The sequence below is a fragment of the Ochotona princeps genome, chromosome 26, assembly GCF_030435755.1.
Source record: "Ochotona princeps isolate mOchPri1 chromosome 26, mOchPri1.hap1, whole genome shotgun sequence".
NCBI classification, from domain to species: Eukaryota; Metazoa; Chordata; class Mammalia; order Lagomorpha; family Ochotonidae; genus Ochotona; species Ochotona princeps.
Window position 1 is genome coordinate 18,504,409 of NC_080857.1, and position 26,770 is coordinate 18,531,178.

Sequence of the window (26,770 nt, forward strand, 5' to 3'; positions counted from 1 at the left end):
AAGCCACTCAGTCAGTAAATATTGTACATCCCCTGTCTGTCAGGCAGTGTACTATTTTTCAAGAGATTTAGGAATGACATGTCATCTGTGATCCCAAAGAACTTACAATCAAGCACAAAGAGAATCTAAGCATAATTAAGTGCCAACTGATGGACTGGTTAACATAGATCTGCAAACAGAGCAACAGAGAAGGGCACAGCCAATGGCACCAGGTTGGGGGTTGGGATGTGCGGGAGGAAGAGCAGAGTGCTGTCCAGGAAGGGCTGCAGGTGAGTGCAGAAAGACAACCTCTCAGAGAGCAGGCCCAGAGTGTGCTGCAGATGAGAACACGAGGTGGCCAGAGGGCAGAGAAACACAAAGCAACAGAGCAAAGAGTTGAGCAGGAGAGATGGAGCTGAGGGAGGAATGGAAAAACCAGCACATAAACAAACACAGGAAAGAAAGCATCAGTCTTTAGAGACTTGGCAGGTCTCCTGTGACACAACCTGCTGCTGCTCCTCCAAACACCCACTCCACCATTCTCAGACAGAGCCTGACACAAGGCCACCCAGGCTAGAGACGCTCATTTCCAACTTCTCTCACAGGGCCAGGAATGAAATGAAAATGAGTTATATATCCTTCTGCGAAGAGGCACATCTTTCTCTTTCTCACTTTCTTTTTCCTGTTATCTCAGGACCATGGAAACAGAGACAACATACTGAGGGGAGGCTAGGACACAAATAAGAAAGAACCTGGATTTCTAACACTGTACATCTTTCATGTAAGTTCTAAGAGTTCACAAACACATAAATTGTTAAAGCTACCTGCTTCTGGATCTATTTTAACAGATGAATTCTACTGGCTAAGGAGTTTAGAATTGCCTTATAAAAGCTCTTAAAGCCACTAAATATGATTTTTAAAAGATGACTTTAGCAGAAAAAAAAGAGCAGCAAAATTTTTTTAAATTATTTTTTTTATTTCAATAGGAGGAATGGGAGAAGAGAAAAGGGACAGAGTGACTGAATGAAGGAATAAATATCTTCCACCTCTTTGTTTACTTCTTAAATGCCAACAGCAGCTAGGGTTGGACTAGGCTAAAGCCAGGAGCCCAGAACTCAACCCAAGGGTGGCAGGGACCCAAGTACCTGAGCCATCACCTAAGCTCTGCCCGAGCAGGATGCTGGAACTGGAAGCAGGTCCAGCACCCAAATTCAAGCTCTACTATGGGATACAGGCAATCCAAGTGGCACCTCATCCACTGCATCAAACATCCATGCGATGAGGGAAAGAATTCAGACTATTTCTACAATCTGAGTATCTTAGGATGAGACCTACTCTTTAAAAAAAAAAAAAAGTGTTTACTTTCAAAGGCAGAGAGAGATCTTATCTTCCATCTACCAGTTCATTCCTCAAATGACTGCAGCAGCTGGGGCTGGGTCATGCTGAATCCAGTAGCCAAGAACTTTACCCAGGTGGCAGGAACCCAAAACATCAAGCAGACCATCACCTGCTGCCTCCCAGGTGCATTACCAGGAAGCTGGATCAGAAGCAGAGGTGGGGCTTAATTCCAGGCACTTTGATATGGGATACAGGCAACCCAAACAGTGGCTTAACTAAGCTATACCACAACACCCACCCTGGAGATGTCTACTCTACTATAGTAACTGATATAATGATTCAGAGGCAATAGAAGTGAGAAGTCCAAGAACACAGAACTTACAGGATTCTCTAAGGCGGAGAGAGGGGAATAGTGATAGGAAAAGGGAGGAATTTAGGATGATTCCAACTGCTCAGAAGACTGAGTGGCCAGTGGTAACCTTTCACGTCTTTAAAGACAATAACACGGCCTGTTTAACTTGGGGAATCAATGAACAATAAATTTATTTTAGCAAAAAAATAAAAAAATAAAATTCATCCCTGTGACTTAAGGCTTTGCTGGTGTAACACTTTAGCCAGAGAATATAGCAAGCATTCTATGAAGCTGAAGTTGAGACTCTGGAAAGGGTTTACTGTACTGAATGGGAGTGACTAAGCCTGATTTTGGAAGGGAGACTTGGGTCACTGTGAGACAAGGTGGGTAAGAGAGTACGTCTGAATGAAATACAACAGATCTTTGAGGATGCCTTGCAGTACGTCCTGAGATTACAGTCCGCAGACAGGAATGCAAAAGGGAAGGTCTGGGTTACCCAACCTACCAAAGAATCAGGACCAGGTGAGCTGCTTGCTGAGAACAAGGGGAGCGTGGAACAAGTATAGAAGAGGGTGACTCCAAATATCAGTTATGACTACATGACCAGCTGTAGAAATAACATTACAATATTTATAAATATCTCTTCCTTAATTTAACGTGTTTCGTATTATATTTTGAAGTATTTTGGGTTCACCCTGCTTTTCTTCCTTATCATTTAATGTAAAGTGTGCTAATAGTTAACTTTCTATTTCAGCATTTATATTATGGAAAATCCAAAACAAGGAATGTGAACCAGATAGAAAAACGAATGGCAGCCCCCTCAAGACTTTGTATTCTCTTCCAAGAAAAGGGTTACAGTGGTTTTAATGGTCCAGGGATATGTGCTTTACATCAGGTACAAAAATTTCCCTGTGATCTGCGCTGATTAGAAACAAGTTAGAAAAGGAATTCTAGGAAATGTAGTTCTGCACAGCTGGTCAACACGTTACAAACCAATACAAGGAATTTAAAAATAAAATAACCCACACTAAACAGAGAGGGGGGCCAACAGTTGTTAGGAACCTTTTAAATTCTGTAGACAAATATGAGTAATAACTTACAGAGCTGAAAGAAGCTGTAATTTAGGGTACTGGCAGCAAATGGAGACAAAACAAAAATGGGACAAAATAAAAGGTAGGCCAGGCTTCTCAGACACCATGGGTGCTGAGGAAGAACAGGAGTAAAACTTGGGGTTAAAAACATGTCAACCACGCCCAGCATGGTGGCCTAGCAGTTAAAGTCTTCGCCTTATATGTGACAGGATCCCATATGGAAGCTGGTTCTAATCTCAGCAGCCCCGCTTCCCATCCAGCTCCCTGCTTGTGACCTGGGAAAGCAGCCAAGAATGGCCCAAAGCTTTGGGACCCTGCACCCCTGTGGGAGACCTGGAAGAGCTCTTGTCTTCTGGTTTTGGACTGGCACAGCTCTGGCTGCTGTGGTCACTTGGGGAGTGAATCAGTGGAAGGAAAATCTTCCTCTCTGTCTCTCCTCCTCTCTGTATATCTGACTTTGTAATAAAAATAAGTAAATCTTTAAAAAAAATGTCAACTAACATCTATGTATAGAACCATAAACCAGCCTTTCCCTAGGCTAAATGTCTCTAAATTCCTGCATCTGGGAATTCCCTAGCAGTATCCGACAGTTCTTGGTCCTATCTCCTAAAACAAAACTTCACAGTTGGTATGCATCTTCCAGTCACACAGGGCCCCATTGGGGTTTCCCATCCTTTAATATATTGAAAGAATTAAAAGTTAAGGTATATCAGTACAATGAAACAAGAGACAAAGGCAACCAATTCATTAGGCCCAAAGAAATTTCTCAGGGTTAAGACACATCACTCTCCAGCAAAATCTATAGACAAATTACTAGTCAAGTGTAAGGTAAGAATAAAAACTTCTTCAGACAAAAGAGAACTAAGAAAAACAATCTTGCTATCCACACTTCGTAAGTCCTAACAAGAAGCCAAAAGACTCCATGGCAAATACAATTCAAAGGGTGGCCAAGGGAGATGCAGTGCTGCCAGCCCCATGTCAGTCCAGGAATGAGGATGCCTCATTTTGGGAAACGGATTGGATTTCTCCTAGAAAAGGGAGGAGATGGTGCTTTTCAAGAATGGGAATGGGAGAATATCTGAAAGGAGAAATGATGAGAAAAAGGAGAAATGGAAAATCTAAAAAAAAAAAAAAAGTTACACAAAAGAAAATGTGATCCTAGTATCCTACTCATCTCTACAACATGCATTTATCAATATCACAGTCTTTTCAGCAGTGATACAAATATATTGAAGAGATAGGGTTAGACAGCAGAGGAAGAATGAAACCTTTATCAGAACAGGAAGTAAATAGATCTAAATTGGTAAGAGAGCAGCAGGATAGCACTGAGGGTTTAAAGCTAGTTCCCAAAAGAGAACTGAAAAACAAAGAAACTGCCATTGGGAAACATATCTAGGGCTGTGCAGAGCAGCAAATGGCCATTTCACTTGATTTATTTTTAAACCCTATCAACATAAAGGCAAACTTCAATAAAAATGTAAATGTTTTTAAAAGCACAGAAAGGACCAGGCATTTGGTCTACAGGTTAACACACTGGTACGTCCACAGCCCATATGGGAGGGCCTGCTTTAGAGTTCCAGCTCCACCCATGATTCTTTTTTGTTTTTTTTTTTTTTTAATTATTTATTATTTAACTTCATTAATTACATTGTATTATGTGACACAGTTACATAGATACTTGGGTTCTCCCCACCCCTCCCCAAACCCTCCCACCATGGTGGATTCCTCCACCTTGTTGCATAACCACTCCACCCATGATTCTACCTTGTTCCCAAGGTACCCCTTGGAAGGGAACACGAGATGGCTCAAGTAGATGAGACCTTCCACACATACGAGTTCCCAGCTTCTGATTTTGGTGTGGCCCAGCCCTAGCCACTGCAGGCATCTGGGAGTAACCAACAGATGGGCATAGTCTCAGTTACTCCACCTCTTTCGGCAGGGGGAGAACAACAGGGGATTTGTCTTCATCTAGACATGGACTGGGCTAGTTCTGACACAAGAGGGATGAACACAGTAAGTTCATCTTAAGGGGTGAGGGGTGGAAATGAGGCATTGCACTGAGCCTGACAGATCTCCCTGATTCTCTGTGAGGAGGTAGGAAGCTAAATGAAATATATAAAACAAAGACATCTGCTCATACTGAGAAGTACTAGTATAAACTGGGAATGGCTATCAAAAGAACAGGGCAAAGAAGTTGAACGGCAACTCAGAGGCTATGATTCAGTCAACAACAAATCCAATCTGCAGGCTGACCAGGGACTCACTGAGAACTGTGTCAGGCATGGAGAACATACCCAGAGTGCAATAAATATGCTGTTTCAGCACTTGTGATCATTGGGTTCCTTTTTTTGAGTTACCTTTACTAGTTCGAAGTGTTAGAAAAATACTGTAGACCATCTGAAGTATATAAACTTTTCTGCTCAATTAGCTTATTATTAGTTTACATAGTGAAGAGACTATCTTTCACAATGTACAAGTAGGTACAAAAACTATCAACACATTATCTGGTATTACAAGTTATGAATATAAAATAAGCTGCTTTCCTAATTTAACTGTGAATACCTTGACAATTTTATCCATGACGCATTTTACTGGACACCTACTAATGGCAGGTACTGTGCTAATATCAGAAACAGAATTCAACTCGTATGGAATCCACAAGAAGAATAAAACGAGCAACAAAACAGAATCTGATGAACATTGAACATGTTTTTCTTGCTAAATAAATTATCCCCAATGTCTGACTCATTGAAAGATCCCAATTGATAATTAATAAAGTGCTACCCCTAGGGCAGGGGAAAAAAAGGAATTAGTAAAGCCAAGCACGGCAGGAAGGAGACTTCAGTGCAAGAGAAGAGTGTGTGTGTACAGGGCAGAGGGAGGAGGAAGGAGGCAGGGAGTACTAAGTGGGGTTCAAATGAGGACACAGCAGGAATACTGGTCACATGACACCAGGGTAAGGTGACTGGCTTGCAGAACTCCCCATGCAGACAAGGACCACCATTTTAATCTTCATATTGCAGAGAAGGAAAATGTTGAGATCACTTGAAACATGCGTTCAACATGACATAGAAATGGCAATTACTTATTACTATTGCACTTTAAAAGCTTCAAAGTTTAACGATACACAAACTGGTAACAAACACATTTACATTTATAAAACTAAGTCATTTACACTTTTGAAAGCTAAGCTATTTAAAAATTAGCGATGACTGGTGTTTAGCCCAGTGGTTAAGGTATTGCTTGAACATCTATTCCACACTGGAATGTCTCAGCTGATGGCTCAAATACACTTGAATCCCTGCAACCCACATGGGAAACCTGAACTGAGTTCCAGGCTCCCGGATTCAACTGACCCAGCACTGGCTGCTGTGGACATTTGGAGGGTGAAATATTAAATGAAAATTTGTTTCGAATAAATAAATTTTTCAAAATTTGTATAAAAAGACACCATCTCCACATAAACAAAATCTTTTTAACATATAAAAACATGTATTTGAAACAACATAAAAGCATAAGATGTATTTACTATATACAGTCACATAAAACTACACACACTACATATTTACAAAAAGGAAAATTAACAAATATTTGGTATTCAAATCTTAAAAACGAATTTCCATAAATTCACAAAAATTAAAACCTTAAAAGTCAGTACAAAAATTATGCCTTAGTTTTAAAAATTTCAAAATTTAATATAAAAACTTTAAGCTGAATATAAAAATTTCAAGAGGTATGCAGAAATACAATTACCCTTAAATGAGGTGTTATCTGTATCACACCATTTGCATAAACACTAAATCAACAGACCATTGGAAATTATAAGATACCAAAGTTTGGGTCAAATTTCTTCCTTCTCAGTTTTTATGTGAAATAATCACTATTTTCTACTAGCCAATGTGCTAAAATAAAAAATCTCAAAAGTAAGTAATCATGATAAATGGGAACAATCATGACAAATGGAAACTGAGAAAACTATAGACCCTTGTCCTGGAATTGTGGCACAGGGTATTAAAGCACTACTTGTGATGCTAGAATCCCAAGTCAGAGTGACAGCTGAAGTCCAAGCTACTCTGCTTCACATTCAGTTCCCTGCTAATGTGCCCAGAAAGGCAACAGAAGATGGCCCAAGGTTTTGGGTCATAGACACATATATGGGAGAACCAGAAGGAATGCCTGGTTCCTAGCTTTGGTCAGGCCTAGACCCAGATAATGTGACAACTGAGGGGTGGGGTAGGTATGAATGAACGAACGGAAGCTCTGTGGTGTGTGTGTGTGTGTGTATCTCCCTCTGTCACTCTTTCAAATAAATCTCACAGCCAAACAACTCTCCCCTGCCCCCATCGACAAAAATCCCCTGGGCCCGACACTGCAGTTCAGCAGGCTAAGCCACTGTCTGTGATGCTGGCGTCCCATGAGTGCTAGTCCAGGTCTGACTGCTCCATTTTCAATCCAGGTCCTTGTAATACATCTGCAGCACAAGATGTCTCAAATGATTGAGCCTCTTGTGCCCATGTGAAAAGTGTGAATGAAGCTCCTAACATCAGCTTGAATCAGCCCTGGCCACTACAGCGATCTGGAGAGGGAAACAGTGGATAGAAGATCTCTCTACTCTCCCTCTCTGTAATTCTACCTTTCAAATAAGTAAATAAATCTTTTTTTTTAAAAGATTTATTCATTTTATTACAGCCAGATATACACAGAGGAGGAGAGACAGAGAGGAAGATCTTCCGTCCAATGATTCACTCCCCAAGTGAGCCGCAACGGGCCGATGCGCGCCGATCCCAGGCCGGGAACCTGGAACCTCTTCCGGGTCTCCCACGCGGGTGCAGGGTCCCAATGCATTGGGCCATCCTCAACTGCTTTCCCAGGCCACAAGCAGGGAGCTGGATGGGAAGTGGAGCTGCCGGGATTAGAACCAGTGCCCATATGGGATCCCGGGGCTTTCAAGGCGAGGACTTTAGCCGCTAGGCCACGCCGCCGGGCCCTAAGTAAGTAAATCTTAAAAATGATTAATTTTTAAATCTACAGTCCCTTATTAACCCTACCAAGACATCTAAAGCTGAAGAGATCCATAACTCCAATCTTTTTTAAAAAGATTTTTTAAAAAGATTTAATTTTTAAAAAAGATTTATGTATTTTTATTGCAAAGTCAGATATACAGAGAGGAAGAGAGACAGAGAGGAAGATCTTCTGTCCGATGATTCACTTCCCTGGTGACTGCAACGGCTGGAGCTGCGCTGATCCGAAGTCAGGAGCCAGGAACTTCCTCCAGGTCTCCCACGCGGGTGCAGGGTCCCAAGGCTTTGGGGCTGTCCTTGACTGCTATCTCAGACCACAGGCAGGGAGCTGGATGGGAAGTGGGACTGCTGGGATTAGAACCGGCATCCATATGGGATCCCGGAGTGTTCAAGGCGAGGACTTTAGCTGCTAGGCCACCGTGCTGGAGCCCAAACAAATCTTCAGAAAAAAAAATTCCACTGGCTCAGGCATTAAGCCTAGCAGTTCAGAAACTGCATGCCACACTGAAAGGCTCACAGTTGGGAGTCCCAGCTCCAGCTCCTGACTCCAGCTTCCTCCCAGCCCACCCTAGGAGGCAACGGGTGAAGGCTCAGTAGTTGAGACCCTCCACCCCTCCAGAGACCTGCACTGAGTTCCTGGCTCTTGGCTACAGAGCAAATACCACTGTGGACATCTGGGGATGAATCAGCAGATAGGAGCTTTGTCTGATTCCTTCACTCTCTCCCTTTCAAAGTATGTGTGTGTATGTGTCCTCTTAAGAGTTTATCAGGTTGGATTTGTTTTATTTGTAAAGTTTATTTCCTGGCTTTCCTATGTCCCAAATTAAAATCTCTTGCCCTGCCTCCTATTTCCAGTTGCCTGCCAATCCAGATCATGAGAGGCAGCAATGATGTTTCAAGTTCCTGCCATTTTTTATAATAACCAAGAAATTCCAAAAACCATCAATATTAGAATAGACAGACTATGCTATTTTCACACAACAGGGAAACTTGGATTATGTTCTCACCAACTGGCTCTGGACTTGGCCCAATCCTAGCACTGCCGGCATTTGAGCCAGCAGATGGGAATTCTTCATTTTAAGTATTTTATTTGAATAAAACAAATACTTGAAATTTGCATTCCCTTGCAATTACTAGAAGGATCTACTGAATCCTTTAATGAATCTAAGAAACATGAGCGAATCCTACTAAAATTTTTCCTATATTTTTAAATATTCTGCAATTTCCTTACCCTAGAACCTGTTATTATTCATTATTATATGTCAGTTGTCCTGAGGTATAATTTTTTTAAATATTTATTTATTTTTATTGGAAAGGCAGATATACAGAGAGGAAGACAGACAGGAAGATCTTCTGTCCGATGATTCACTCCTCAAGTGGCCGCAACGGCCGGTGCTGTGCCAATCTGAAGCCAGGAGCCAGGAACTTCCTCCAGGTCTCCTATGCAGTGCAGGGTCCCAAGGCTTTAGGCCATTCTAAACTGCTTTCCCAGGTTACAAGCAAGGAGTTGGATGGGAAGTGGAGCTGCTGGGATTAGAACCAGCACTCATATGGGATCCCTGCAAGTTCAATGCGAGGACTTTAGCTGCTAGGCCACCGCGCCGGGGCCTGAGGTAAAATTTTTAAAAATTAAAATAAGAAAACAAAAGATAAAGTTGTCTAGAAGGATGAAACAAGGGTAAAATAAATTTTCACCATCTAAATAATAATACTTCTAAGCTTCATTAAGTACAAGTGAAAATTCATAATTTTTCATTTCCTGATAGCGAAGAAAACTAAAAGCCCATTCAAAATTATTAGCCAAATCAAAAGTACAGATACATGGGGTCAGTATGACAGCCCAACTGATTAATCTGCCACCTCCAAGCGCTGGGATCCCATACGGGCACCAGTTCCTATCCTGGCAGCTCTGCTTCCCATCCTGCTCCATACTATGGAATGGTATATTCCATAGCAGAAGGCAAAAGAGATTGGACCAGGTCCTTGGCTTGCTGCACCCATTAGGCAGACCTGGAGGAAGCTCCTGGCTCCTGACAGCTCAGCTTCAGCAACTGCAGCCATCTGGGGAATGAACGAGTGGACGGAAGATCTTTCTCTGTCTCTCCTCCTCTCTGTAAATCTGATTTTCCAATAAAAATAAATAAATCTTTGAAAAACAAAACTTAGAGCATTCAAGGCTTTTTAAAAATGCTATCAAATTGGGCTAAAGTCCTCGCCTTGAAAGCCCCGGGATCCCATATGGGCGCCGGTTCTAATCCCGGCAGCTCCACTTCCCATCCAGCTCCCTGCTTGTGGCCTGGGAAAGCAGTTGAGGACGGCCCAATGCACTGGGACCCTGCACCCGCGTGGGAGACCCGGAAGAGGTTCCAGGTTCCCAGCTTTGGATCGCGCGCATCGGCCCGTTGCGGCTCACTTGGGGAGTGAATCATCAGACGGAAGATCTTCCTCTCTGTCTCTCCTCCTCTGTGTATATCTGGCTGTAATAAAATGAATAAATCTTTTAAAAAAAAATGCTATCAAATTATCATAAAAGTCAAATCTGCAAGTGAGTCCTCAGATGACAACATCCTAGTTGAATATTCTCAGTCTCAAAACATGAACAGCAAGCAATTTCTGAGGTACAAACGAAATGTGGTACTGTTACACAGTACCTAAACAGGAAGGAAGAACCTGGACAGCTTGAGTTGTTAAAAGAATATCTGACAGGATCATATTGTTCTTTATAATATTTGTTGACTGCAAATAAATTTGTTGGATGCAACATAAATTCATTCCTTAACATTTTGATTAAAATTCAAAATTAGGGGCCTGGCACAATGACTCAACTGGCTAATCCGCCCTCTTTAACCACCGGGATTCCACATGAGTGCCAGCCTGTGTTCTGGCCACCCTGCTTCCCTTGTAGCTCCCTGCCTGTGGCCCGGGAAAGCAGTCAAGGATGGCCCAAAGTCTTGGGATCCTGCACTCACATGGGAGACCTGGAAGAAACTCCTGGCTCGTAGCTTCAGATCGGTCAGTTCCGGCCAATGTGGCCACATGGGGAGTGAAGCAATGGATAGATCTTTCTGTATCCCCATCTCTGTGTAAATCTGACTTTCCAATAAAAATAATTTTTAAAGTAACTAAACAGAAAGAAATGCAACCTCAATAGCCATTAGGAAGTATAAATCAAAAGTTACCAGAATTCACCAAGATTATTAAAATTTAAAGTTTAATACAACCAAGTGTTCCATAAGGATAAAAAGAAAAAAACAGAACACTGAAACACTACTAATTCAGCAGAAACTAAAAGCCACTTTGGAAAACTGTTTAACAGTGCTTATCAATGCAAAGCATGTATATACCAAAGAAAATCAATTCCATTTCTTCAAACTGATTGTCGTATAGTTACAACATGGACTATAGTACAGGAATCAGAATGAATAAATGACTGATGCAAACAATAAAACAATGTAAAGTGAAAATATCAGACTCAAAAGAGTACATAAACATGATTCCATTCGATACATTCAATATATCCAGACAAAATTAAATACAGACCAACATACACATTGCACATTTACAAGGACATACATAGCACTAGGCGACAAAACATACTTTTTTTGAATAATAAAAAATTGTGCAATTGCCATCTATATTGGAATAGACAGACCATGGTATTTTCATACAGCAGAATACTGTCCAGAATGAGAATGAAAAAAAAACACCACAATGTACACTACAGATGAAGCTCATGATAATACAATGTCAAGTGAAAGATTCAAAAGGATAAATACAGGGGAGGGACGTGTATTTAGCTCAGCAGCTGAAAGGCCAGTGGAGGCACCAGCATTTCCCTACTGGGGTTCACAGGCTCAATATTTGTCTTTCTGCATCTCAAATAAAAACAAATAAATGAAAAAGTTTAAGAAAGAATATACATAAACTACAATTCCATAAATATGAAATCCAGAAATGAGCAATTTTTGGTATTAAAATATCAATCTATTGGTTATTTTCAGGCTGGGAAACAATGACTGAGAAACGGACAGAAGAGGCTTCCTTAACTATGTAGTGACAATCTCGACATTCTATTTTGTCAAAGCACAGTTGAGAGCATGTACTGCTCTGTACGCTATCCTTCAATAAGTAAGTTTAATTAATAAAATATAAAATATTCTAGGAAGTCAGCATCCACTGACAAGACAGTTTTCTGGGTAGCAGTGGTCTTCTGGAAGACTTAGTAAATTCAATGGGGTCGGGGTGCGTGACCTGCACAGTTAATTATGCAATGTTGTCAATGTTTTTAAATCTTGAGTTTTTAGAAAGCAGACCAAAATCTGGATTTTGCAATAATTCAAAGCTATTGAAGCACTTCATTTTTTTTTTTAAGATTTACTTTATTTTTATTTGAAAGGCAGAGTTACAAAGAGTAAAAGACAAAGAGATCCTCCATTTGCTGATTCATACTCCAAATGGCAGCAACTGCCAAAGCTAGGCTGATCTGATCTGAAGCAAGGAGTTTCCTCCAAGTCCCCCACTTGGGTGCAGGGACCAAGGACCCAAGCCATTCTCTTCTACTTTCCCAGGCCACAAGCAGGGAGCTAGATCAGAAGTGAAGCAGTGAACAGGCGCCATTGGGATGCTAACACTGCATCCCACAGAGGCTTAGACCACTACAGGAGCCCAAAGTACTTCATTTGAATAGAATGCTACTGATAAATCAGTTTTGGTAATTAAGCAAAACCTGAATTCAACTAATAAAGATCCCAATGTTCTTTAACAATGTGAATTACTCTTTCATTCAATAACCAAGTTTGCAAAAGAGAGAGAATGTGTACTGTGGGGGAGGGCTGGTTACACTGTATGAAAAAAGAACTAGGCTTAGGTAATAGTAAAAAACTGTTGTACTCTACAAGAGTTCAGTAAGCAACAAATATAAGTGTGATACAAATGCCAACAACATAAGTTGCCTTAGGGAAAGGTTTTCAGAATGAGGAGGACAATATGATCAAAATCAATTCAAGGACCAAAAAAGCCATCCTCATTGAAATCAGCAGAAAAAAAAAAAAAAAAAAAAATATCTAGAGCAATATAATTAAAATTCAAAAGATTTCAGCAAACTAAAATGTTGGCCCAACCATGGCTAGATGAAATTTAAAGACGCTATAACTTAAAAACTAAAAATGAAAACCAACTATACAAGTTCAAGTGTAATAACCTCCAATGTGGGTGCTAGCATTATGGCACAATGGGTAAACTGTTGCCTATGATGCCAGAACCCCATGAGCACCAGACTAAGTCCTGGCTGACCCACTTCCTATCTAGCTCTCTGCTAATAAACCTGAGAAAACAACTTGAAAGCTGGGCCAAGTGAACCCCTGTCACCCAAGCTGGGACACCTGGACTGGGGTTCTGAGTTCCAGTCTCATGGCTTTGGACTAGCCCAGCCCCATCTGTTGCAGCCAACACAAAGAGAATCTGTGGCTGTCTCCCTCTCTCTCTGTCACTCTGTCATTCAAATAAATAAGTTTTGGTGTTTTTAAAAGACATTAATTTTTATTGGAAAGTCAGATATAGAGAGGAAGAGAGACAGAAACATCTTCCATCCACAGATTTACTTCCCAAATGGTTGTTTATGGCTGGACCTGAGCTCATCAGAAGCCAGGAGCCAGGAGCCTCTTCTGGGTCTCCCATGTGGGTGCAGGATCCCAAGGCTCTGGGCCATCCTCTACTGCTTTTCCAGGCCACAAGCAGGGAGCTGGATGGGAAAAGGGCTGCTGAGATTAGAACCAGCACCCATATAGGATCCCGGGCATGCAAGGCAAGAACTTTACTAGGCTACTGCACTGGGCCCTGTTTGTGCTTTTTTTAAAATAGCTAATGCAAAAAGGCCTGGGAAGCCCAACTGATGTTAAGGCTCTTCATCAGTCAATACTGTGTAACTGCTGATTTAAAAAAAGTTTGCGGGCTCGGCAGCGTGGCCTAGTGGCTAAGGTCCTCGCCTTGATCCCATATGGCCGCTGGTTCTAATCCCAGCAGCTCCACTTCCTCTCTATCTCTCCTCCTCTCAGTATATATCTGACCTTGTAATAAAAATAAAATAAATCTTTAAAAAAAATAAATAAAAATAAAAAAAGTTTGCTAGGGTTTATAAGCACATTACTTATAGTAAGGCTGGTAATAGGACTTGATGTTCTGTAGCTGATATAAGTGCTCATTCAAAGGTATGGTTATAAAGATATGGGGGTGGAGAGAGGCAGAGATGAAGAGAGGGACCTTAGAAAAAGAGAGGAAGTCATCCATCTACTAGTTCGCTCCCCTAATGGTCACAACAGCCAATATTGGGGTAGGCCAAAACCAGGAGCCAGCAGCACTTGGACTATCCTCCACCGCTTTCCTAGGCACATTATCAGGGAGCTGGATTTGAAGTGAAGCAGTCAGGTTTCAAAAAACCAGCACTTTAGGCAGCACCTTAATGTGCTACGCCACAGCACTGGCCCTAGTTAAGTGTTCATTTTAAGAGAGATTAACAAACAAAAGGCTCCTCCAAAGACAGTGATCAATGCAGACAGAAACTACAGCTAGTGTTATTTGAAAAGAAGAGTTCGTGACGGTCAGAGCAGGAGGAGAAAGACAGGTGGAGGAGACTAGCAGGCAGATTTTCAGTAACTGGCTGACACATGCAGAAGGTCAGCTCAGCTAACTGCTGCTCCACACAAGCAGATCTAGACAGAATTCAAGTTACAGAGATTTATTCAGGATCCAGGTAAAACATGAACATCCCAGAAAATTGTCAACGACTTGCATGGCAGTATTCCTTATCACACCGCCAGTATTTTGTTTTTTTTTCTTATGTTTGCCTGGTTTTTTAAAAAAGATTTTTATTTGAAAGGCAGAGTTACAGTGAAAGACGGGGAGATAAAGATCTTGTACCCACTGGTTCACTTCCTAAAAAAAACAAAGCTGAGCTCAGCTGACCCAAAGCCCAGAGCCAGGGGCTTCTTCCAGGTCTCCCACACGGGTATAGGGTCCAAAGGCTTTGGGTCATCCTCCACTGCTTTCCCAGGCCACAGCAGGGAGTTTGTGGAACAAGCTGCAACATGAACCAGCACCCATACGGGATCCTGGCAGCTGCAAGGTGAGGATTTAGCCACTGAATCATCATGCTAGGACCAAGAGAAAAATTTAAAATAGGTCCTAAACTTCTAAAACCAAGGCTTGGTAGACAAAGAAAGAAAATACTGAAAGAAATCTAGGGAGCAAGTAATATCCTTCTTGAGGGGTTAAGAAGGTAATTCACTGACAAATTAGTCACCAGGTCTGAGAGATAATGCTCAATCCAGAAGACAGATACAAGTTGAAATAAGAAAGATGCATTCACTAAAGACTACAAATGTGTCAGTAATTACTGACAGCATGATCTGAATCATGGCATTCAAACCAGTGCTTACAGGTACCTTTTGCTACAGCTCCATCTAAGTATAGACTCAGCTTCTACTCCCCCAGCACTGTGATCCCAGCTGAGTACACCAGCTTCGCCACTCAGCTCCCACTTGCAAGGCACAAATGCAGAATAAGCTACCTTGCTAACAAGAGATAACACCATGTGTAAAGAAGTCTCTATCAAGGCTCCTTAGCATAAACTTGGGATACAAAGTAAAAGTTCTGTTTTATAAGACAATGTACACAGTGTCTTATAGTAGTTATCTCCTGATGGGAAAATTACATGACTTTCACTTTTTTCCTGTAATGTTTGAATTTTATGTAAGAAGCATGTATTTCTCTCCAACTGATTTTTAAAAATCACATTGAAAACTTTTTTTCTATAAGAAAATGATCATTGATGTAGACATGGAAGAAAGTATGTTTACAAACTTGAAAAAATGAAATTAATAATTTTTGACATATAGAAAAAGACAGAAATCACTATTTTTTAAATTTTTCTACAGAAAGATGTAGTTCAGACAAAAGATAAGCAAGTCCCTACTTGAGGAAACTATAAAGGATGTAAGTTCCATGGGAGCAGAGATTCTGTCTAGTTATTTTTACTGCTCTAGGCGCAAAATAGGAACTTAATAAACATTTGCTGAACAAATGGAGAAAAATAAAGTTTTATTTGCTCTTACACTAAATTTAATAATTGCTTTCCTTATTCCTGTAGAATATTACCTTAATTCAGTTTCATCTCTAAAAACTGGCAAATTACCTAATAAAATGAATCTGTCTATTCATAAATGAAAAGCAAATAAAATCAGTTGTGTAAATGTTATTTCTGAAGCTAAAAAGTCAGTAAGTAGGATAAGCATTATTCTAAAACACTGTTATTCATTCTGGACTGTAATCTCCACATGTATGATAAAAACAGCCATATCACTGCATCATATTATGTCTAGTAAGTGAACAATAATTACATCATTAACTGTAAACTAGAAGTGTACAAAAAACAGAATAAAAATTGTATAAATGAAGTTTTGATTCTTTCGAAGTCTAAGCGCATAAAATAAGCAAATTCAAGAATACAAACAAAAAAAAGTGGACCTACCTTGGGCCTCTTGGACCTTCCATATAACTGCTTCTAGGAGGATCTGGAAGCAGTCCACCTGACCTCCCTGGCATGTCCTTGGCTGTAATGATTGGCTGTGATGGAGTAGCTGAAGACTCCCCAAGTCCTTGCTCAGATGAGAATGAACCATATGGTAGAGTAGACTTGCTCAGAGGACCTTTAGAATTCATTTGATCTGACGGACCAATAGAGGACTGCAATGGAGGATGGTAAATGGAGGGTGGGGCTGAACCAAAAGACACAGGAGTAGGAAGTAGTGCTGGTCTAGGCTTCTCTGGATGCTGTGAGCTCTGAGACCCGGAGGCTGGAGGAATTGGGACTGTTGCTAGTGGTGGAGGCATCCCCTGTGGAACTCCAGGAGGCGGTATTCCTGGAGGAGGTGTAGCTGAAGACAGTGGCGGGAGGGGTATAACAGGTGGTGGTGCTGAGGAAGAGAGTGACGGTGGGGGGAGAACTGGCGGTGGCCCTGCAGAAGAGAGGGAAGGAGGGGGGAGAACTGGAGGCGGCCCTGCAGAAGAGAGAGATGGAGGTAGCCCTGGTGGGGGCACAGAGGTGGGTAGAGAAGGAGGCATCACTGGCGGGGGCATGCCAGGTGGTGGCACAGTTGTAGGTAGGGCGGGGGGCATCACTGGCGGTGGCAATGATGGAGGCAGCACTGGAGGGGGCAATGCTGGTAGAGGTGGAGGCATCTGAGAATATGGCCCAAAAGGAGGTGGCATTGACATGTTCCCCATAAACTGGTTCTTCACGTTCTGAAATGTGGTGACTCTCTCCTGGAGATAGCTCTGGGCGGCCTTCATGTGCCCCTGCCACGTTTTCCACTGCTTCTCATACTCCTGAAGCTGGTCTTTGTGAGGATAGGCACGGAGCTGCTCCTCCCACAGCTGGAACTCTCTCTCCCACTCCTGGTAAAGATGCTGAAACTGTTGCTGCTGCATCTCGTAATGCCGCAGCTGCACATCCACAGACATGGTCTACAAACAAAAGGGTAACATCGGGTCAAGACACTCATGAGGAGAAGTTGTTCCAAATGAAAACAGTAAGGAACCAGAGACATATGAAGTCCTAGGGAATGAGACCTCAAGAAACTTTAGCAGGCTAAGGATAAACCTGTTTAATCTCATTTCAAAGATAATCATTGTTCCTTCTACTTACTTATGTAATTTATCATAGATTTGGAAAATCCTATTGTATATTAAAGCATACACCTATCTTAGCAATATATATTTTTCATGTTGTCAATATTACTGAGTTATTTCAAGAACTGAAAATTGGGGGACAGCAAATTGGGTAGCTTGGCTCAGGTCCTGGGGCCTCCCTATATAGTGGGGGCTGGGTTCTTGAGCCCCAGGGACAGGGGAACTGGTGGGGCTTGGGTCGCTTGGCCCAGATCCTGGGACTCGCCTTCTAGGTGCATGTTGGTCTTGTGAACCCCGGGAGTGGGGAATATAGCGGGCCTTGGGGTCCTGGCCAAGGTCCCGAGGCCCACTACTAGGTGTGTGTCAGGTTTGTGAACTCCAATGGTGGAGACTTCGGCGGGGCGTGGGTTGCCTGACCCGCGTCCTGAGGTCCACCTTCTAGATGGGTGTCAGCTTCATGAACCTCAGGGGTAAGGGATTTAGTGGGGCTCAGGACACCTGCCCTGGGTCCTGAGGCCTACCTGCGAGGTGGGTGCTAGGTTTATGAACGAGGTGGGTGCTAGGTTTATGAACGAGGTGGGTGCTAGGTTTAGGGGGATCCGGCAGGGCTTGGGTTGCCTGACCCAGATCTCAGGGATTGCCTACTAGGTGGGTGCCAGTTTTGTGAGCCCCAGGGGTGGGGGATCCCAACAATGCTTGGGATGCCTGTCCCGGATAGTTAGAGTCATCCGTAAGAACATGTTCTACTTAATGAAAAATGTGGAGCAGTGGACACAGGCCCTGTTGCAAAAGGAGAATACGGCAGCACATTTGGTGCTGCAGCAGCAGGAGAACAGAACAAACTGGACAACTACCCCAAACAAACGATGACAACAAAAAATCTCAGTGAATGGAGCCAATGGACATTGGGAGGGTGACATCATCCTTGGATTGGTGAAATCGGCAGCATTTCAGAATTATCCAAACCACTTGGACAGAACCTTCGAATATGTACACAGTGAGACTCTAGGTTGATATGAGCTGGAGGTTCCTCATTGCTGGGTACTGGGATTTGTGGAAAGTCATGCATGAGTGGTATTCTCCTTTGCCTTTCCCCTTTACCCAGGAACAACAAGAAGAAATAGCAAATTTGGAAGCAATGAGTTCACCCAATTTTCCCTAAACCTTGATCCTTCCCACCCTGATCAACCATGTAATCATTATTTTAAAAAATAACATTAAAGGGTCTGGCGCAATAGTGTAATGGTTAAGGTCCTCGCCTTGAACGCGCCAGGATCCCATTTGGGTGCTGGTTCTAATCCTGACAGTTCCACTCCCATCCAGCTCCCAGCCTGTGGCCTTAAAAAAGCAGTCGAGAACGGCCCAAAGCCTTGGGACCCTGCACCCACGTGGGAGACCTGGAAAGAAGTTCCTGGCTCCTGGCTTCGGATCGACGCAGCACCGGCCGCTACAGTCACTTGGGGAGTGAATCATTGGATGGAAGATCTTCCTCTCTGTCTCTCCTCCTCTCTGCCTTTCCAATAAAATTAATAATAACATTAAAAAAAAAAAAGAACTGAAAATTGGGGGACAGCACCATTACGCAGTAGGGTAGGTCTCTGCCTGTGATGCTGGCATCATATATAGGTGCTGGTTCGACTCTCAGCAGATGGAAATGTTGCATTTCCAATCCAGTTCCAGCAGATGTTCTCAGGAAAGCAGCAGGATGGCCCAAGTCCTTCGGCCCCCGTGACCACATAGGAGACTGGGAAGAAGCTCCAGGTAGGAGCTTCAGAGCTTCCTCTGGGTCTTCCATGTGGGTGCAGGGCCTCAAGAATTTGAGCCATCCTCCATTGCTTTCCCAGTCCATAAGCAGGAAGCTGGACTGGAAGCAGAGTAGCCAGACTTAGAACTGGCAACCATATGGGATGCCAGCACTGCAAGGAAGAACATTGGCCTTTGAGCCACCACACTGGCCCCAATTTTTAAAATTTATTTATTCCTTATGAGAATCAGAGTTATAAATAAAGAGGCAGAGGCAAAGATAGAATCTTCCATTTGCTTGTTCACTCCCCAGAAAGTCATAATGACCAGGGCTGGGCCAGGTGACTCCTCTGTGCCTCTCAAATGGGTGGCAGAGGCCCAAACACTTGAGTCATCTTCTGCGAGGCCACTGCAGGCAGCTGGATTAGAAACGGAATAGCCAGGACAGGAACTGGTACCCGTATGGGACACTGGCGTCGCAGGCTGTGGCTTCTACCTGCTATGCCACAATTTCAGTCCCATAAAACTATTTTTTATACTTTCAACATAGTGAGATGGAAGAACAAAGTAGAAACAGAGGAGAGAAATACACTCTCATACGCTGGCTCACTCTTGAGACATTTGCAAAGGCTGGACCAGGCTAGAAGCCAGGAGCCACAAATGCTAGGCAGGTCTCCCACTCGAGGGACAAGGACCCAAACACTTGAGATGCCTCCCAGGGTGGGCATCAGCAGGGAACCAGAGTCAAAAATGAGAGCTGAGTATCAAGCCCAGGTACTTTGATTTGGAACACGGGCATCTTAGCCGCCAAATGCCAGCCAGCCCCTCACATTCATTCTTTTACATCACATTTGCTTAGATTTTCTTGGTGAGGGTTGTTTTTGGTCTTTTGGGTGGGTTTATTTTCTTGTCCGTTAATTAGGGATGTGCAGCAAATCACAAGTAAACTTGGAGCTACATGATAAATTCCTCAGCAACAGTACTCCAGCATCTGTCCCAGACTGACACAAAAAAGCCTTTACCACAGCTACCACACCCCAATCCCCAGGGCACCCCAACAGATAAGAAAGTGGGCAACCCTTGGAAAATAAGTATCAACACTCCACACTGTTTTTCACACTCAAATTTCTTGCAGGAATAACAAATTCTTCAATGTCTTAGAGCAACAACATCAGTGTGTCTGCTCCAGAAGCACTCGCCTGCATATGTGGTGGCTGCTGTATCATCTGCTGGTACTGCTGCAGGATCTGCTGTAACTGGGTGTGCTTCTGCATGATTCCCTGATACTGGAAGCCGACCCGATGTTGCTGGTGCTGCTGCCAGTGCGCTGCTGCAGCCTGCAACTGTTTTAATCTGGCATTTTCTTCTGGGTCCTCAGACTAAAGACAAGAAATGAAAGTTTCTTTATGCAAGTCATCAAATAAAAATCACATTAACATCTCACAAATGTATTATCAAGTCAAGAATCCCTACATGCAGAGATGGTTGACAAAAGCCATTTTAAAGCACCTAGCTCCATCTTGTTATCATGGATACTTACATACAGTTTATCAACTCCATAGGCCTCACTTATCCTAGAAACAAAAACTACTTCATCAGCAGAAAGTGAACCTACAGTGATAGCCATCTTCACTCAAAAAGCCATCCTTTCCTTTTGGGGGGCCACAGGGTCACTTTTTACCAGTGGAATACAAAGCAATCATTATGGATCAATGAAATTTTCACATAAGGTTCTTGAGAGACCAAAGACCCCTGGATGAATGTGAGAATTTTCCATGTGCCAATTACTACAGTTAACATTTCAGCAACTCTCCAAGTTGACTTCTGGTTGAAAAAGTGCATGTTCCAGATGAAAACACTGAAACACTTGCCCACAGTTGTCACGAGCAAGTGACAGGACCTGGACTGCAGCCTGGACAATCCGACCTTAAAATCTGGAGCTTTAAACCACTGCCCGGTGCGGTCATCATGAACACATCCTGGCATCTCCCTGGAGAGCTGAGATACGTTCAGAAGACTTTCTGATTTTTCACTCTCAAACTAGGAAAAAAAAATCTCTCTAAACATGATGTGGTAAAATACTAGATTAGTACAAACACAATTTTATCTAAACATGAAAACACAAAAACTAAACAACTTCACAAACACTGAATCATCACATGGTTACCTGGGGCTCCTCAGGTGGGAGAGGGGGCGCAGCCTCTTCCTTCAGAGGAGGTAAGGGGGGCTCCTCAGATGCAGGCGGTTCTGAAACTTGACTCGTGCCAGGCACTGTGACTTCTTCTTTCACTGGCTCTGGTGCATCCTTTGCTACTACAGAACCCTTTTTGTGGCCTGGCAAATGCACCTTAGTCCTCTGCTGCAAACTGAGCAAGTGCTGTCGATACCAATACTGCTGCTGTTCCTACAACAGAAACCATTTTTAAGGATCTTAATTGAGAGGCATCTATCTTTGCAACTTGGTAGTAACAGGAAACTACATCAATATGAGTTCAGTTGTCTATATAGGTAAGAAAGGCAAAGTTGGTCTGATAGAGGCAGTTTGACAAAAAGCTGGAAAAAAAAGTCTAGTTTCCCTCTCAAATTTATACATTTAATTCAGCATACGACTTTATTCACTTAAAATGTGCTTCTAGGGACCAGCATTGTGGCACAGCACATGAAGGAGCTATCTGCAATGTGTATATTCCATATGTGTTCCAGCCACTCCACTTTCGATTCAATTCTTGCTAAAGGCCTGGCAAAACCAGATAACCCAAGTACTCAGGCTCCTGTCACCCTCACAGCAGACCTGGAAGAAGCTCCTCGCCTCAGCTTAGCCCAATCACGGCTAATGAAGAGTCAACTTGGAAATGAATCAGCAGAGGGAAGACCTTTCTCTCTTTCTCCTTCCTGTAACTCTTTCAAATAAAAAATAACACTTTAGGGCCCGGCGGCATGGCCTGGTGGCTAAAGTCCTCGCCTTGAAAGCACCAGGATACCTATATAGGCGCTGGTTCTAATCCCAGCAGCCCCGCTTCCCATCCAGATCCCTGCTTGTGGCCTAGGAAAACAGTCCAAGACGGCCCAAACCCTTGGGACCCTGCACCCACATGGGAGACCTGGAGAAAGCTCCTGTTTTCGGATCGGCACAGCACCAGCCGTTTTGGTCACTTGGGGAGTGAATCACTGGACAGAAGATGTTCCTGTCTGTCTCTCCTCCTCTCTATATATCTGCCTTTCCAATAAAAATAAATAAATCTTAGATAAATAACTTAAAAAAAGGGGGGGGGGGCCGACACAAACTTCACAAATAACAATAAAAAATAGCAACAAACAAACAAACAAAAAACACCAAAAGCTTGCTTCAGGAGAGAACAGCAGATGTCTGGCTAAGCAATAAAAGTAAATTCTATCAATATTCTAACTTTAATTTTTGGGATGGATAGTACTTTTATTTTTTTTTTTAAAGATTTGGTTATTTTTATTGGAAAGAGATTTGCAGAGACAGGAGAGACAGTGAGAAGATCCTCCGTCTGCTGGTTCACTCCCAAGTAGCTGCAATAGCTGGAGCCGAGCCGATCTGGAGCCTGGAGCCAGAAACTTCTTCCAGGTCTCCCACAGGGGTGTAGAATCCCAAGGACTCAGCCATCCTCTACTGCTTTCCCAGGCCACAAGCACGGAGCTGGATGGAAGTGGAGCAGCCAGGACATGAACCAGCACCCAGTTGGGGATGCCAATGCTTGGAAATGGAAGACAGCTATCGTGCTGGCCAGAGGGGGTGAGTAATTTTTATTAATTTTCTTGAGAGGCAGGGAGAGACTATTGCTGGTCCACTCCCCAAATGCCCAGGAACAAGGAACTCAAAGCAGATCTGCTACGTGGGTAGCAGAAATTTAACATCACCTGCTGCCTCCCAGGAGGCTGGAATCAGCAGCAGACGAGATTCACACCCACACATTCACTGATATTAGATGCGGGAAGCCCACACAGCATCTTAACTGCTACACCAAACATTCATCTCTAAATGTTCTTAATTTCCCTCTAATCTACACAGATGAATCCACAGGGGCTCTTATGTAATGAGAATCTCCAGTCACACCTATTCTCTATGCCTTTTGATGCTCCTCCCTTAATTTTTAAATTTTTTATTTGCTGGGCCAGGTGCAATGGCCAAGTGGCTAAAGTCCTCACCTCACATGTGCCAGGGGACCCTGTACCCGTATGGGAGACCCTGAAGCTCCTGGCTTCATATAGGGTCAGCTCTGGACATTGTGGCCATTTGGGGAATGAACAAGTGGACAAAAGATTTTTCTGTCTCCCCTTCACTCTGTGAATCTGCCTTTCCAATAAGAATTAAAATAAACCTTTAAAAAAGTTTAAATTAGAAAATACATTTTAAGCCTCATTATTTGTGGATTCTCTATTTGTGAATTTGCTACTTGCTAAGATTTTTATATCTAATCCTAAAATCCACACTCACTTATCTTTCCAGGTCACTCATGAACATGCAAAGGGCCACGAGAACTGCATGTGGCTTGGAACACAGTGATGCCCTGCTTTTTTGTTTCTGCCTTCTCACTAAAAACAAAGTATCCTTTTTTCTTTCTTTCTTTCCTTCCTTCTTTCTTTCTTTCTTTTTTAATTGGAAGGTCAGATTTACAGAGAGAAGGAGAGACAGAGAGAAAAATCCTTTACCACTGGTTTACTCCCTAAGTGCTGTTACAACAGCCAGAGCTGAGCTGAACAGATCCAAAGCCAGAAGGCAGGAACTTCTTCTGGGTTTCCCACATGGGTACAAGGTCCCAAGGCTTTGGGCAGTCCTCCACTGCTTTCCCAGACCACAAGCAGGGCACTGGATGGGAAGTGGAGCTGGAAAGAAGCCAGCTATAAGGGACCCCGGTGCATGCAAGGCGAGAACTTTAGCCGCCAGGCCCAAAGTATCCTTTTCATGATCTATTCAGTGCCTCATTTTCCACACTTGGCTGCGCTTCTGCACTTTAAAATGGCCCTCAAGCACAGTGCTCAGGTGCTGCTCAGTATTTTTTTTTCTTTCCCTCTTTTTTTTTTTTTTTTTTTAAGATTTATTTTATTTGAAAGGCAGAGCTACAGAGAATGAGAGGGAGACATCTCCGAGCTCCCCTCCATTGATTCATTCCTCAAATGCCCACAACGCCAAGTGCTGGGCCAGGCCAAAGACAGGAGCCTCGTTCGGGTCTTCCATGTGTGCGCAGAGGCCCTAACACTTAGGCCATCCTCCACTGCCTTCCCAGGTATATTGGCAGGGAGCTGGCCTGGATGTGTAACAGCTGAGAAATGAACTGGTGCACAAATAGCCAACACTGCAGATGGTAGCTTAACCAGTCACACCACAATTCTGGTTTCACTGCCCAGTGCTGATGCTGCTTTTTTTTTTTTTTTAAAGATTTAATTATTTTTACTGAAAAGTCAGATATACAGAGAGGAGGAGAGACATACAGGAACATCTTCCGTCCATTGATTCACTCCCCAAGTGACCGCAACGCCTGGAGCCAAGCCAATCCGAAACCAGGAGCCAGGAGCCCCTTCCAGGTCTCCTATGTGGGTGCAGGGTCCCAAGGGTTTGGGCTGTCTTGGACTGCTTTCCCATGTCACAAGCAGGGAGCTGGATGGGAAGCGGGGCTGCTGGGATTAGAACCAGCTCCATATGGGATCCGGTTCTAATCCCGGCAGCTCCACTTCCCATCCAGCTCCCTGCTTGTGGCCTGGGAAAGCAGTTGAGGACGGCCCAATGCACTGGGACCCTGCACCCGCGTGGGAGACCCGGAAGAGGTTCCAGGTTCCCGGCTTGGGATCGGCGCGCATCGGCCCGTTGCGGCTCACTTGGGGAGTGAATCATCGGATGGAAGATCTTCCTCTCTGTCTCTCCTCCTCTGTGTATATCTGGCTGTAATAAAATGAATAAATCTTAAAAAAAAAAAAAAAAAAAAAAGAAAAAGAAAGCCCTGGGATCCCATATGGGCACTGGTTCTAATCCCGGCAGCTCCACTTCCCATCCAGCTCCCTGCTTGTGGCCTGGGAAAGCAGTTGAGGATGGCCCAATGCATTGGGACACTGCACCCGCGTGGGAGACCGGAAGAGGTTCCAGGTTCCCGGCTTTGGATCGGCACGCATCGGCCCGTTGCGGCTCGCTTGGGGATTGAAACATCGGATGGAGGATCTTCCTCTCTGTCTCTCCTCCTCTCTGTATATCCGGCTTTCCAATAATAATAAAATCTTTAAAAAAAAAAATAAACTGTGATGTGCCTCATGGAGAACATACAAGTTCAGTGTTGCTGGCTGTAATGCTCAAGGTTTCACTGGCTGATGAGAAGGTAGCCACATAATCACCTAAATTTGCATGTCCCCAGAAGCAATGGTTCAGAGCCATAGTTCAGGTGACCAGTACTGTAATGCAGGGGGTTAAGCCACAGCTTGAGACACCCGCATCCCCGACAGCCCAGGCACCTGCCACTCATTTCAGGCTTCTTTCTCCAACCTGGACACCCTAGTCAGCATGGCTTTTCAGGGAGTAAACCAGAATGGAAGCTCACTCTTCCAAACACATAAATAAGTCACTTTTTTAAAAAAGCAGCAATTGGCCAGTATTCACTAATTCAGAACACAAACAAGCTATAATCATTTATTAAAAATATGAAATTTGCTTATTCTTATCATTTTGAGATTTTTCCCCCAGACTATGTTCCAACAAACTTTATTTTTACAATAATCTTTTGGTCTCTGTGTTAAATGAATCAATCCGCTTTTCTCTCTCATTTTATACTCCAAACATCTTTGGAGAGCCAGGATTCTTTTTTTTTTTTTTTCTATTCATTTATTCATTAATTACATTGTATTACATGACACAATTTCATAGGTACTGGGATTCTCCCCCCTTCACCCCAAACCCCTCCCCCATGGTGAGTTCCTTCACCTTGAATGCATAACCACAGCTCAAGTTCCTTTGAGATTCCCTAATTAAAAGCTCACACCATACAGAGTCCAGCATCCCACTTGTCCAGTCAAGTTCAACGGCCTCTTAGGGAGGCCCTCTCAGGTTTGAGGGCAGAGCCAGCAGAGCGTCACCTCGATCAATTAGAAGCTCCAACATATCATCAGCAACAATCCAGGTACGATGAGACTGGTGTAGAGTCCACTGATTGACATAGTCCATCTTAGAGTTTCCCCTTGTCCAGTTTTCCGCTGCAAACATATAGCTGAGGTGGCTGATTGATCTACTCCATCTTCTATCTTTTCTTGGTTAATGTTTTGATTCCTCCATTTTGTTCAGGGGAATCCCCAAAGAAACTCTGAGGTGTTCCCAGTCCAGGCTCCTACATGCACTACTAGTAAGCACAGTGCCCGCCACAGTCCATCACTCCGATCAGCTGGTGGTTGTAATCCCTGGGTTGGTTCTATTCTGAGCCCCGACCTCCATTGGAACCAATGAGTATTGCAGCTCTTCCCGGAAAGCCAGGATTCTTATTTTGATATTTTATCATACAATTTCCCCCACTTTCCCATTTGCAAATATATATGTCTTTTTAAAAACAAATATACAGATT

General features: G+C 43.2%; 1 protein-coding gene across 1 annotated transcript in view; it reads right to left on the minus strand.

The window, feature by feature from the left end:
* The window catches only part of YLPM1 (YLP motif containing 1), a 68,173-nt gene that overhangs the window by 33,982 nt on the left and 7,421 nt on the right, over positions 1-26,770 (minus strand). Inside the window, exons 2-4 of the mRNA XM_058655555.1 lie at positions 21,376-21,612; positions 20,408-20,587; positions 16,306-17,300 (exon numbers count right to left, since the gene is read on the minus strand). Coding sequence (XP_058511538.1) covers positions 16,306-17,300; positions 20,408-20,587; positions 21,376-21,612 — 1,412 coding nt within the window. The remainder of the gene's footprint in view (positions 1-16,305; positions 17,301-20,407; positions 20,588-21,375; positions 21,613-26,770) is intronic.